The 14,848-nt window shown below is 42.3% G+C and overlaps 1 protein-coding gene across 4 annotated transcripts in view; it reads right to left on the reverse strand.

Moving 5' to 3' along the window:
* The window catches only part of GMEB1 (glucocorticoid modulatory element binding protein 1), a 536,371-nt gene that overhangs the window by 176,481 nt on the left and 345,042 nt on the right, over nt 1-14,848 (reverse strand). For all 4 annotated transcript variants that reach the window (XM_044059984.1, XM_044059987.1, XM_044059986.1 and 1 more), the window contains exon 7: nt 8,259-8,387. In XM_044059984.1, coding sequence (XP_043915919.1) covers nt 8,259-8,387 — 129 coding nt within the window. The remainder of the gene's footprint in view (nt 1-8,258; nt 8,388-14,848) is intronic.

Consider the following 14,848-nt stretch of genomic DNA (forward strand, 5'->3'; position numbering starts at 1 on the left):
TCTCAAAGAAGACACAGCTGCTCTGCAACAGACTCCCCATCCACATAAAACAAAGTTTGCCCCTGCCCATGTTCAAGTGCAACCTGGATCTATGGATGAAAAACACAAAACTTACCCCCAGGACTATCCCCTGTACTATGTACAAAAGAAGCTCCTAAATGCTTTATCCCACGCATGGGTCCCCTCAAATTACCTATGGTACAATCCCGTTATGCTCATTAGGAGTAATACATAATTACTAACCAAATGAGATAGGTTAATTCAAGTACAAAAAGGGAAACTGGACAGGCTTAAAATGGCACTCTGGGGCAGCTAGCCTAGTACTTACCTATGAACTTATGATGGATGATTTCTGAAAATTTGGTCTGAAATCATATGAGCAGAAGCCATCATTCATGTCAGGGAATCTTGTCAATTGAAAGAAATGTCTGCAAATATGAGACAATTGTCCAACTACAGAAACCTGTGAATACTTACTGTACACTCAAAGGCAATCACTGTTAGCAGGCACTTTGTAAATACATTTGGCACAGTGGAAAGACCACAGGGTAAGACAGTGAACTAACAATGTGAGCCACACAAAGAAAATCTTAAAAAATGCCTGAATTCCTTGCAAACTGGAATGTGACAAGCATCTTTTAGGTCCAATGCTACCATAAAGCTGCAGGAAGATATGTAACAGGGTTTGCAGAGATAACATTTTGAATTTTGAAATCTTGACAAAGATTCAGAAAGGAGAAGTCTAGGACTGGTCTCCAACTTCCCTCTTTCTTTGGCACCAGAAAAAATCCTTGAGTAAAAACATTTGCCCATCCGAGATGAGGACACAAATTTTATCACCCCTGACTCAACATTTGCGCTCTAAAAATGTAGAAAACAAGAATGTCTGGTTAACAGGGTGAAGAGAAATCCCATGAAAAGTGTGTTTGGGGGGAGGGATTCACACTGCCATCTGCACCCCTTCTGGAAAAGTTTCATAATCCACTTGTCTGAGATAATCTATTGCTACAGGGGAAGACAGACTAAGGGAGAGGTTTGCAGGATTGCCAGGGTGGGAAGGGCTGACTGAATAGGCAGTCATTTAGATTTGCAGGACTGTCCTTGGCTCCTAGAGGCTCCTGTTATCTTCTTTTGAGCTCCTTCGCACTGTTTTTTGAAATTCTACTTGTTAGAACTTTGCTGATTTTACTTATTCTGCTTTCTGGAAAAAGGATCCTGAAAAAGAAGGAAAGTTGTCACTACACTTTGAAAAGGAAAGCTGAAAAGTCTGAGGAACCCCTTAAATCAATTTTTCTCTTTAATAAAATACTTTATGCACCTCAGCAGCATGGGGCCCAAATAATACAGGTTTGTCCAGGGGAGAATTTAAAATCTCAACTTTTAACTTCTTCTGGTAAATTTTGACAATGTAACAAAGCAAATCTCATATACAGCAATGGCAAAGTCATAAGACCATTTTAAGGAACATATGGTTACATGAGAAGCAAACACAGTTAAGGAATTTAAAGAAGTTTTAACCTTTGAAAGAGGAAGGTTGACTGCTATCTTTCTCATGCTCTCAAAAGAAACCAGTAAAAATGTTAACATGTGAACCTGACGGTTCAAAATTCTGAATGTCATTGTAGCAGAATAATACACATTCTTCCCAAATCTGTCAAAAAGTCTCTCATCCTTGTTAGGGGAAATGGGGTTTCCATTCATATGTTTAGTAGTAAAGGGCTTAGATAAAGAAAATATTAAAGGATCTGATTTGAGAAAAGCTTATAAGACTTTGTGTGTCTGTGGTACGTTACTTACCCCATGAAACATCTTGGGAGCAGGTGAATGACTGTCAGGCATACTGCAAGCTGTTAAGTAAACATCCTCAAAGGGCAAAAGCACAGGAGGAACAGCTGCAGCTCCAGATTACGATTTTAATATATTCATAGATAAGCACTAGGCTAGCTGCCCTTGTGTGGCATATTGGTTAAGGTGTTTACCTCACAGACACAAGGTGCAGGGTTTCATTCTCACCTTTAAAGAAAACTGACTAGGCTAAAAAGGGCCTCTTACTTCAGCTAAGCAGTGTACGTTTACCCACGCCTTCTCCTGAGACCAACAGTGGTTTTTCCTTGCTGAGTGAGAGCAACCCTAGAGCTGCAGTAGAAATTGAGCTGCAGAAGAAATTACAATCTCGTGGTCCTTTGTGGATTCCTGAGAAGTTACATCAGAGTGACCAGAAGCAAAAGATCCAAGAAATCAGTTTTGATCACAGCAGAGTAATCCATCGGGAGCTGAGGCAGTAATGGAGTCCGACTGACACACAAAGATGCCCTATTAACTTTCTTCTTGTTGACAACAGAGGCAAGAACAGTGGGGACCAACAAGTGCTCCATGTTCAAGCCAGGAAGGAAACCTTACAAGCAGGTAAGAGAACCTGAGTGAGTCAGTAAACTTTTAACAAGAAAATGAAGGTTTCTGAGGTAATATTTTTCCATGACCATCACAAAACTCACAACAGCATGCTGCACACACTCATTTTACTCTAGCAAATAAAAAAGTAAATAAATTACAGATTTTATGAGTTCTTTCATACAAGTACACTATAATTAAATATTCTTTCCTCCAAAATGACAGTGAAACAATAAAACACTTCCTAGCATGAATAAAAGATCCACAGAGAAAAAAAACACATTTTCCCTCAAAAAAAAAAAAAAAAACAAATGTAATGGAAGCTTTTTTCCAGAAGGATACTTATCTGCCTAGCCCTGAAAGGCTTGCTAGCCAAATGTCAGTTCCACAAGGCCTGCAGAAGCAAAGCACTTTGGTAGCAAGAAAGCTCTGAAGTGTTTGATGCCAAACTGCCTTTTTAAATTTCCCTGCTTGAGCCACTGGCATGTTGAGTATGTATATAGGTTCACAGGTGTGTACTAGGCTAAAGGCCCTGGAGTCTTTACAAGCCTAGCCCATAGGATTATCCTGGCATCGTGCCACCCGACCTTAGTTTCCAGTACCTCTGTCGAGTAGAGCCACTGGAGTGATCTCCGGGGTGAATTTTCTATTTCCCATCCACTTATCAAGACGCCTCTTGAAGAGGGCCAGTGAGGTGCTCTGTGACATGTATGGGAAGTCTATTTCATAGCATGGGCAGTCTCTGGGTTATGAACCTGTCCCTCCAGCTTGTTCTGTTGATTGTGATAATGAGGTTGAGGTCTCTGGAGCGTGTTGTGCAGAGGAATTGGGATTTCTTTAAATGTAGCATTTCTAACAGAGCTGTGTCAGACATGGCTTTGTAAGTCAAGTAGAGAACGCCTCTAAGTAGGCGATGTGAGACAGAGAATAGTTGGAGTTTTTTGAGTCTGTCCATACAGGACAAGTGTTTAAGGCCTAGGATCCTCTTTGTGAGGTACTTTTGCGGCCTCTCCAGTTGTTGCAGGTGTCTAGTGAGGTACATGCCAAATGAGGCAGTGTATTTGATGACTGGCCTAATGAGGGAAGAGTAAATGGAGACAATGACTTCTTTCTTCCTGGATGCAAAACCCTTAGTAATGACATGTGCCACACAGGACTTTATGACCACAGTGGCAATGTGGTGGTCAAAAGAGAGGTTGTTGTCAACCTGTGTTCCCATATCTCTTATAACACCTTCTGTGTTCAGTGGACTACCATCGATGTGGTGGTTCAAGGGAAGTGGGTTTTTCCCAAAGGGGATGACTTTTTTGGCATTGAGCTTAAGGCCATGGTTCTGACACCAGTCGTTGGTCTCAGTGAGGCCATTCTGTAGCATGTCAACATCACTTGGGGAGTTAATAATAGCTCCCAACTTGCAATCGCCTGCAAACTTTGTCAGACAGAGTCCCTTCCTGTTGGCCTGGACTTCTGAGAAGTAGATACCAAATAGGAGAGGACCCAGGACCGAAACCTGTGGGACTCCACTCATGACTGGTCGGCAGTCTGACTTGGAGTCAGCTGCATTCACACTGTGTTCTATCTGTGAGCCAGTTTGCAACCCACCTAGTGATACAGGGATTGATGCCTAGCTTAGTGAGTTTTTCTATGACTCCTTAAGTGTGGAATGGTATCAAAGGCCTTGGCCAGATCAAGGTAGGTTGTATAAACCACCTTGCCTTTATCCACAGCTCTGGTGACTGACTCAAAGAAGTCGACCAAGTTCAGCAGGCATGATCTACCCTTCACAGAACCAAACTGTGTGGGATCCAGAGTTTGGAGATTCCTTATATCCCTGTTTATTAGGTCCATGATGATGCGTGATGCGTTTCATAGCTTTCTATATCAGACTTGTCAGGCTAATGGGGCAATAGTACCTAGGGTCTGTAGTCGCTCCTCCTTTGTGGAGAGGGATGACTACATCCAGTGCGCCATTCGATAGGGACAAAGCCTGAGGTGAGGCTGTGACTGAACAGGGCACACAGGTGAGGTGCTAGTTCACTCTGTAGTTCATGCAGAACACAACCAGGGATATTGTCAGGTCCCACAGAAGCTGTATTCCTGGCCTTGGACAGTGCTATTTTAACCTGTGCAGCAGTAATACTGGGTGCCTGGCAATCTACTGGTATTGTGACTGGTCCTTTGGGGGGGGGGGGGGTAAAGTTAGCACTGAATCTGTCAAGCCAGTATATTGGCAATATCTGTTGGCTTGGTATAGGAGGTACCATTGTGCAGTAGCTCAGACCAAATCTGGGTATTGCCGTGGTGGTTCTTTACATAACTATAAAAGGCCTTGTGGTTGTATTTACTATCTGTGGCAATTCTGTTTTCATAGCTAGCTTTAAAGAATTTGATGAGGGATCTTAACTTTTTGTTGAGGCCGATAAGGGAGTTTTTCCAGCCTTGGGACTTCACCTTATTTCGCAACAGTTTCCTCCTTCTGTTGGAGAGTTTGTTTATGGCAGGGGACCACCAGACTGGCTTCCTTTTTTTGGAGGAGAGTATCTTGGTTCTATTGGGTATGGCGAGATCCATGCATTTGTGTACGTGCTCATACAGTGCATTGGTGTATGATTCGGCGCTCATGCAACTATTCTCCATTTGCATGTGTGCCGTGAAGTTAGCCACCTCTGTTCTTAGGAGCCCAAAGTTAGCTTTGGAGAAGTTTTTCATGGTGGTTACTTTTGCAGGGGGGTGGGGGTGGGAGGGACGTGGATTTCCACAGTGATTAGTTTGTGGTCGGATCTAACCAGGGAAGAGTTGACTATTGATGTAGAGCAAAGGTTGCCCATGTTAGTAATGACTAGGCCGGGGATATTGCTATCTCTAGTGGGGGTAAGAATGAGCTGGTCAAGGGCATTGGAATTAATGAATTCTAGGAAACGTTGGGCAAGTGTACTGGTACATGATTAGTTTTCCCACTTAATGGAGGAGTAGTTGAAGTCACCCAGTATGAGAGTGTTAAGATGGACCCTAATATTCTCCAGGGTGCTTAGGAACGTGGAGGGAGCGTCTTGGGACATGGCTGGGGACCTACAACAGGCTACGACCTGAATTGCTGTCTTACCCAATGTTAGCTGCATCTGAAGTATCTCTGATGTGTTATGTCGGGCTACAGGTCTGGAGGTGTGCACATCCATTATGAATATGGAAACACCACTGCCTTTGGAGCTTCAGTCCAAGTTCTGGGGCCAAAAGGTGTGGAATGAGTTATAGCCTGGTAGTGCAGGGGTGCTTTCTGCTGCCTTGAACCAGGTCTCTGTTACAGTACAAATGTCGATGTTCTCCGGTTTAAGGAGTGCTTCGAGTGAGTGAATTTTGATATTTAGTTTTCTAGCGTTGAGCAACATGACCCTCAGATTGCATTTGTTTGTAGCTGTTACAGTGGTAATTTGGTCTTTGGAACACCGCCTAAAAAAAGGCACTATAGGGATGGCAAGAGCCTTGGCCAGTATCCGGAAGCCCAGAGGTGACAGATGCAGGCCATCTTTGGCAAAGCATCGAGGTCTGTCAGTCATGTCATCCCAGGCAGACAGATACTGGATCCCCTTAGAATGAGACCAGAAACTTAGCAAATTGCTGAAATCAATCATTTTCTGCTTGTACTGTGGTATCATTCTGGGTGATGGCAGGATGCTGCTCAAGGCTAGGGTTGTACCCGCCTGGCCTACATAATCTGAGAGCTCCTCCATGTCTCTTTTCATGTAGTCCAGGGAGGTACGTCTCAGGTCATTCACACCCACATGTACAATGACAGAGTCAATATTTGTACCTGTTGTTGACAGACCTTTGTGCGTGTGTTATGTGGTGGATCCTGGCACCTGACAGGCAGCTGACTGTTACCTTCTCCTTATTCAACCTAGTGAGTGGGACATCAGTGTGCCTCACTATCGAGTCACCTATGACTAGTGTGTGCTGGGCATGCTTTGCCTTAGGGGCTTTGATTGAATGGCACACTGTTTAGGAGAGTTATGTGTCTTGTGATTAGTGTTGTGTTGTGACGGTCGAGTGCGTTTTTGCCTTGGAGGTCTCTGCTGTTTGGGTAGATTTTTATTGAGAGCCTTTGTGAAGGTGAGTGTGTGGTTTGTGTTTTTATGTGAAGGCAGTGCTGGTGTGTGTTCTGGTAGGTTATGTGTTCCATGTGGTGTGGTGCAAGCATTGACCTTCTCCTCTTGACCAGCTATTCCGGTCTTGGCTGGAGAGTGCGTGGCTTCCAATTTGAATAATTAAGTGCTTCTCTCAGAAGTTAGTGTTGGGAGGTAAGAGGAGAGGGCTGTCGGTGTACATGAGGCAGTTGTTACATTGCCTCAGATGCCCAAGTTCACCAGGTTAATAGGAGAAAGCACAGGGAACTGACCTTTAGACATGCCTGGAGGTGTGGGCATTAATAATAAGTACTGGAGCGGTTTCCTTGTAGAACGTTTAGTGCTGGTAGCACTTTTGTGTGCTACAATAATTGCTACAAGAAGTCTGGTATGGTAAAGTGCTAGACTAATAAGCTAGTAAAAGTGCAGGAGAGGAGAGAACTAGCAGATCTAAGGGAAAAATTGAAGAGCAGACTTTGGCACCCCTGAAAAGCTTACAAACAATCCTGGATACAGCAAATCTGTATCTGGACTAGACCAGTCACAGAAAAGGCGGAAAAATTACAAACGCAGGATTTTAGACCAGAAATTTGAAGGTGATGGAAAAAAACTGCCCAAACAGCCAATAAACTACAATTTCTGGGCCAGAAACCGCTCCTCTTGTGGTAGATAGGCTACCTAGTGCTTACCACTCTCACTGATAAGCTAGAAGGCTTCGCACCGACACGGAGAGGCTTGGGGGGCTCATAAGCTTACAAACAGTCTTGGATACAGCACATCTGTATCTGGACTAGACTAGTTATAGGAAAGGTGGGAAACAAGCGCAAATGTGGGCTTTTAAATCAGAAAGTTGAAGGAGATGGAAAAAAAGTACTGAAATGGCCAATAAACTACAATTTCTGGGCCAGAAACCACTCCTCTTGTGGTAGATAGGCTACCTAGTGCTTACCATTCCCGCTGATAAGCTAGAAGGCTTCCCTCAACACAGAAAGGCTTGGGGGGCTCAGAAGCTTACTGGATACAGCAAATCTGTATGTGGACTAGACTAGTTACAGGAAAGGCGGGAAAAGCGCAAACGCAGGCTTTTAGACCAGAATGTTGAAGGAGATGAAAAAAAATGTCTAAACGGCCAATAAACTACACTTTACCCTAAAGCTTTGAAACCTAGTAAGGATATAACTCAGACAGCTTAGACTACTGCGACAATGATATAATGTTTAAAATCAAAAGTTCCCAAACTGCATACTGTTTCCTGAAGTCACCTGGATAAGGCTTGACAGACTTGAATAATCATTTCTTGTGACAAAAAACAGAAATGAAAAATGGAACAAGGTGCTTCTTTTAGCCAAGTGTCAAGTGATGTCAAAGGCTAAATACCTCTGAGGACATCTGCCTGTGGTAATTTCAAAATAATAAGTATTGGTACTTTAATAATGCATGATGACCATTTGAGGACTGCCAACACTGTACTGTCCACTTATAATTAGCAGCTGACATCAGTGGATGGAAATGGAAGGTTTGCTTGATATTTTATGCAGGAAATAAACTAAGTAATGTCCTACTATCTATACCACCTGCTGGAGACACACTGCAGTTAGATAAGGTTTTCTTCTGAAGCTTGGCAGTCACTACAGTTTACAAATGGTCAGTTACATGTGTGCTCAACATTAACATGACTAGACTGTGGTAGCATCCATAACAGATGACAAGGGGACTTCTACTGCAGCTTGTCAAAATAACACTTACCTGACATTTCTTCCACCTCCTTCTTGCTCCCATCCTCAGTGGCAACTGCGACTGCTGCTGTCAGAGCTGAATTCCACTCAATAGCATCCTCTGCATTCTCTTCTGAAACTGTAATTTGTGTACTTCCACCTATAAAGAGCATAATGAATGCAAGTAAACAACAGAATCATGCAAGTCAAAGGGCTGCTCAAAGGTCTATCCCGAATAGGGGTATGGCATCATTATAAAAATAATCACACTAAAGTAATGTACATACAACATACCTCAGTACTTACAGCTTAAATAAAAACACAGCAAAGTCAATAACTCACAAAGGCTCTGTACTAAAATACATCACAGACTTCAGAATCATGTAGCTTTCAACTCAGGAAGGCTGATGTTGTATGCAATATACAAATTGGAACGCATCTACTATGAGTAAAATTATTCTTTTCTTTCCAAGAGTGCAGCATAATTCAAAGCATCACTCTTGATTCAAAAAACCTTCATGGAAAGGTTCAGATAAAAAGCCAGGCCCTTGTTAAGAAAAAGAAAATACAAATGAATGTGTAGCACAAACAGCAGATATTTTTAAGAGTATCAGTTGATCTATGAGGTGAATTTCCTCAGTGGATCTGTGACTGGGTTTACCCTCTCTTCTGCTCCAGTTTGGCATTTTCTTCACATTCAGTTTGAGAGTGCGCTGTGCCATCACATAACAACAAGGAGAGTGACCAAGATCATCAGACTGCCAGTTTCGCCAACTACAGAATGAGTATACTTCATCCAAATCAAGAAAAAAAATGAAGATCCAGCAGCCATATTGTTTATAAGGATATTCTATATATAGCCTGACATACAGGGAACCCACGAAGCATCTGTTGAAACTCAGGTTTACTTGCTCAAGTAACCAGAAGTAGTATACTAACCTCTGTGCCTGATTCAACTAATACCTAGGAAAAGTGTAATTTAAAGGGCAAGACTTTACAGTTAGCTTATCTGCTCTGTGCTGTCTATACATTTGTACAATATTACATACTTTTCTAGGATCTGTACCTGTTTCTTGGCTTACTGTAACAGCTGTGTGACAGTTCCAGGATTTGGATATTGCTGACAACTTTGTAATGGATTTTACTGAATACAGAACATTTAAGATGCCTCTGATAGCCCTCTTCCCTAAGAGAGATCTAACTCTAGAGGGGATATCTAGCTTATACTGGCTTGTGAGAGTATTCAGTAAAGCCCACGTAGCTGTAGCATAAATACCAGCTGAGGATGTACTTTTGAGATGGGCCTGAGATGTAGCCTCTGTCCATTTTGAATGAGTTCTAGGAAATGAATTTCTCGTTAGATGACACGAGTGACTAAAATAATCATTCCTTACAGACTTATTTATTTTTTGATTGATTGTCTTTTGTTTACTGGGAAGGTCTGACTGGGCACAAGTCCCATTTTCAGTGGAGGCCTGGGAGAATAGCATACTCTAAAATATATATTTTACAAAGAACTAAAGCAAAAATAAAAAGTTATGTACTCACCATAACATTCCATCTGTGTTGCCCATTTTCATTCTTCCTCAACTGATGGGTTTGGATCTGAAGCTTTGATCCAAAACAGCCTCTTCTACCAGATCTTCAGGTCCTGGAATTTTCTAGCTCCTCCCTTTACCCACAATGCCCCACCAACTTATCGTACCTCAGATCGCGTTTGCTGCCCCTAACTATAAAAGGGCAACAAAAAATAGAAATAGCAGAGGCAGAACAAAAAAGGGAAGCTGGAGCTCAAACAAAGAACACAGGTTCCTATACAACACTTTGATCTCTCCAGAATTCCCCAAAAAAGAGGAGGCAAGTGGGCGGGGAGTTGGGGAAGTAAGAAAATGGACAACACAGATGGAACGTTATGATGAATACATAACTTTTTAATCTGATGTTGTCATTTTCATTTGTTCCTCAACTGATGGGACAGAGTCTCCAGCTACTGTAACCCGTGGAAGCCTCTAAGGAAGGATATTGCAGAACAATTCTGAGCCAAAAGCCACTTTGTTCCACAAAATAAAATCCGATTTGTATTGAGCAATGAAAGTGTGAGGATTAGCCCAAGTTGCAGCTGCACAAATATCATCCAATGATGCTGTGGACCAAAAAGCTGAAGAAACCACAATAGATCTTGCAGAATGGTTACTAGGAGGTTTTGGTAAAGATAAGACCAATTTACAACAGACAAAGGTTATACAGTCAGTCAACCATTTGGCCAATGCAACTTTAGATACTGGATTGCCTAATCTCATAAGACAAACGAAAACAAATAACTGGTCAGATTTCCTAAATTGTTTGGTTCTATGAAGGTAGAAATGAAGTTGTCCGTGCACATCCAACAGATATAACGTACTCTCCTTTGAAAATTTTGGAAAGAAAACTGAGAGATTAAGGACTTGGTTAATATTTGACTCAAAAGTGACCTTTGGTAAATCTTTGTGAAAAAAATAGATATTGAAGGCTTTTAAGACAGAACCTTGAGTTCAGATACTCTTCTGGGTGACATAATAGCCACCAGAAAAATGTTTTTCCAAGATAAAAATTTTAGGTCAGCTTTGGCCAAAGGTTTAAAGGGAGATTGAGTTAAGGCCTGAAGCATTATATTTTAATCCCAAAGGGGAGTATGACCTTTTAAAGGAGATGTAACCAAAAAAAGCTCCCTTGAGAAAAGCCTTGCATAATTTAGAAGAAGCTAATGTAGAGTTATTTTTGCCCATGTGGAAATTGAAATCGCAGCCAACTGAACTCTAATAGTTGAAAAACTAGCTCCTTCGTTAAAGATTGAAGTTAAAAATTCAAGGATTGCTGGTACAGATGCTGAAAAGGGGTCTAGATCTTTGCTAAAGGCCCAGAAGACAAAATTTTTCAGTCTACTCTTGTAAGTCTTTCTAGTAGAAGCCTTATGAGAAGATAGCAAAATATGATGGACCGGGGAAGGAGGGCCTAGGCTGTCTAGCAATCAGTGGAACTGGAGAAACTATGTCCGGATAAGTCATACTTCTATGATGAGACAGTAAGTCTGGAGTTGGATCCAAAATCCAGAGTGGATGTTGGAAGACGAGGCCAGAGGAACGAAAACCAAATCTGATGAGGCCAAAAGGGTGCAATAAGGATAAATGTGCTCCTCAACCAAACTGCAGTAAGGGTGGAAAAGCATACAGGAGACCAAAGGGCCAATCATGAACTACGGCATCTCGTGGTGACTCCCCAAAAGGGAGAATCAGGGTAAAGAAAGTACAGTTGTGTACACTTACCATAAATGTAGATGTTCGAGTGTATTCACTGTTGCAGTCATTACATTTGGGTAATCTGTGGGCAAGTTGCCCTCAGTCGGCCTGAATAACAAAGTCTTGGGTCCTGCGTCAGTTGCTGTCTCCTCTTCCATGATGTCAGGTCGTCAGGGGTATAAAACATGCAGCTGATGCCATTTTAATAAATTTTTCTTGCCCCAGATGTCAAGTGCCCCCCAAATGGGGAGCAAAAAAAAAAAAAAAAAAAAAATATATATATATATATATATATATATATATATATATAAACTATAAATATATAAATGCACTTTAGAACACATAAAATTTACCTTCAACTAAAAGCAAATACAACACAAAGGCTTTTGAGTATAGTGAAGGAAAGAAAATGTATAGAAAGGGGGCTGGCGGGTGGGTAATCTTGACTGCAACAGTGAATACACTCGAACATCTACATTTATGGTAAGTGTACACAACTGTACCATGTTCTTCGTGTTTCACTGTTGCAGTCATTACATTTGGGTAGAATCACAAAGCTATGGATGGGAGGATGGAACTAAACAGCTTTAGGAGCAGCTATAAGGCCCTGCAGGACTGCAGTGGCAAAGCCTGCCCTGAATTTAGAAAAGAGAGGTAAATGGTACTGCTTTGTGAATGTATGAACTGAGCTCCAAGTAGCAGATTCTAGAATGTCTCTGGTAGGGACCCCTCTGAGGAAAGCTGCTGAAGTAGAGGCAGCCCTGGTGGAATGGGATCTGATCCCCTTGGGCACAGGTTTACCATGGTGCAAGTAGCAGAAACAAATGCAATGGCTTATCCATTTAGAAATAGTCTGCTTTGATATAGCCTTCCCCCCTTATTTTGCAGCAAATGCCACCAGTAGTTGCTCAGACTTTCTTCGAGATGCTGTCCTGTTTAAGTAGAATCTTAGTTGTCTGTGTACATCCAATGAATGCAGAATCCGCTCCCCCTTGTTCTGCGGATTTGGGAAGAAAGTTGGCAGGTGAATGGTCTGGTTAAGAGCCACACTGGATACCACCTTAGGCATAAAAGAAGGATTGGTTCTGAGGGCCACCCTGTCCAGGTAAAAAATAATGAAAGGCTCCACTGCCATGAGAGCCTGTAGTTCTGAAACCCTTCTAGCTGAAGTGACTGCTAAAAGAAAGGCTGTCTTCCAAGAAAGAAATTTTATATCTGCAGTAGCTGCTGATTCAAAAGGAGGTAGGGTGAGTTTTTCCAGCACAAAATTGAGGTCTCATGCAGGAGTTGGCACTCTCCTGGGAGGCCTCAAATTTTTGGCCCCTCTGAGGTACTGTTTTAGCAGGAGATGAGAAAAGAGGGGAGGCACTGTGTTGTAATGAGCCGAGATGGCAGAGGCATGGATTTTTATTGAAGAAAAAGATAGGCCCTTGTGAAGCATCTCAGTTAAGTATTGCAAAATCTGAGGAATATTGGGCTTTGCTGCGTCTATTCCTTGTGCTTGGTTCCAAAGCACAGAATCTCTTCCATTTATCAGCATAAGATTTTCTAGTACTAGGCCTTCTAGCCTCCAAAATGAAATCCATCACAAGTTTACTGAGAGATGTGGCTGGTGAAATTAGTTAGCCATGCTGCAATATTCAGAGTTTGGAGCTGAGTGTGCAGAATTTGATAGTTCTGCTGAGACAATAGGTGAGGTGTTTGAGGCAAGTACCACGGAGGAAGGTGTGATATATTCCTTAGAAGTGGGTACCAGTTTTGGCGAGGCCAGTCCGGAGCAATTAAAATCATTTTTGTTTTTTCCTGTCTGACTTTTAGTAAGACCTTGGAGAGTACAGGCAGAGGGGGAAAGACATAGACTGATAGGTTTTTCCAGCTGAAGGACAGAGTATCCACTTTCCATGCTTTTATGTGATGAGTTCTTGTTCAGAATTTGTCCAACTGATAGTTTTGGGGAGAGGCAAATAGATCTATGTCTGGACTCCCCCATTTTTGTGTTAACATGCTGAAGATTTGTGGATCCAGCTTCCATTTGTGCGGGTCCATCAGATTTCTGCTTAGGTCGTCTGCCAGAGTATTTTGCTTTCCTGGCAGGAATTGAGCTTGAAGATGTATTTGGTAAGTCAAGGCTGTGTTCCACAAGGCCATGGCTAGTATGCAAAGGGGGTAGGAGTGGGTACCCCCCTGCTTGTTTATGTACCACATAACTGTGGTGTTGTCCGTCTTTATCAGTAGTTGTCCTGGATGAAGGAAGTCCTTGAAGGCTGTCAGAGCATTCTGAACAGGTAGCATTTCTTTCTGGTTGATATGTAGATACATTTGCTTTGGGCTTCATTTGCCCTGAATGCATCTCCCTGCCAGGTGGGCCCCCCAAGCATAGTCCGATGCGTCTGTAGTTAGGGTTTGGGTGGCAGGGGGTAGAATGAATGACAGTCCCTTGTTTTGGTGACATGTCTCTGCCCACCAAAGAAACTCCTGTTGCAGGCAGGGAATGAGAGGAATCATTGTTTCCAGGCTGTGACAATGTTGACTCCATAAGCTTTTTAGATACCATTGAAGTTTCCTCATATGCAGTTTCGCATATGGAATTAGTAGAATGCAGGATGCCATGAACCCCAAAGCCTTCAGAATTTGTCTTGCAGATAGCTGGGTTTTTGTTGTCACTTGTTTGAATTATGTTGTCAATTGAATTTGTTTGTCTGGCATGAGGTAAGCCATCTGGGCAGTTGTATTCAAGCTTGCACCCAGGAATATAATTATTTGAGAGGGTACCAGTTGTGATTTCTTTTCGTTTATGATGTACTCTAGGGCATGCTAGAAGCATTTTTACAAATGCCAGATGTTGAAGAAGAGTGTCCTTGTTCTCTGCCTGAATGAGACAATTGTTCAGATAAGGATAAATGTGAATGTTCCTTTGTCTGCAAAATGCAATTGCTTGTGCCAGGCATTTTGCAAAGACCCTGGGCGTAGTAGATAAGCCAAAGGACAGTGCAGAGAATTGGTAATGCAAAAAGCCTGCTTTGTAGTGGAGGTATCTTCTGCAAGATTCCCTTATTGGGATATGCAGGTATGCCTCTTAAGTTTAGAGTTACCAACCAGGAATTCTTGCCTAGCATAGGCAGTAGCAGCTGTAAAGTCAGCATTTTGAATTTTGGAATGTCCAGGAACGTGTTTAGGATTGATAAGCCCCGAATTGGACGCCATGATTAGTTTTTTCTGGGTACCAGGAAAAGTCTTGAATAAAATCCTTGCCCTTTTTCCTTTTCTGGTACTGGTTGAATAGCCCCCATATCCATGACAGACATGACTTGTTTTCTGGGCATCTGCCCACTGGTTTGGTGGCAGA

The sequence above is a fragment of the Protopterus annectens genome, chromosome 1.part2, assembly GCF_019279795.1.
Source record: "Protopterus annectens isolate FY-2018-M chromosome 1.part2, PAN1.0, whole genome shotgun sequence".
Taxonomy (NCBI): domain Eukaryota; kingdom Metazoa; phylum Chordata; order Ceratodontiformes; family Protopteridae; genus Protopterus; species Protopterus annectens.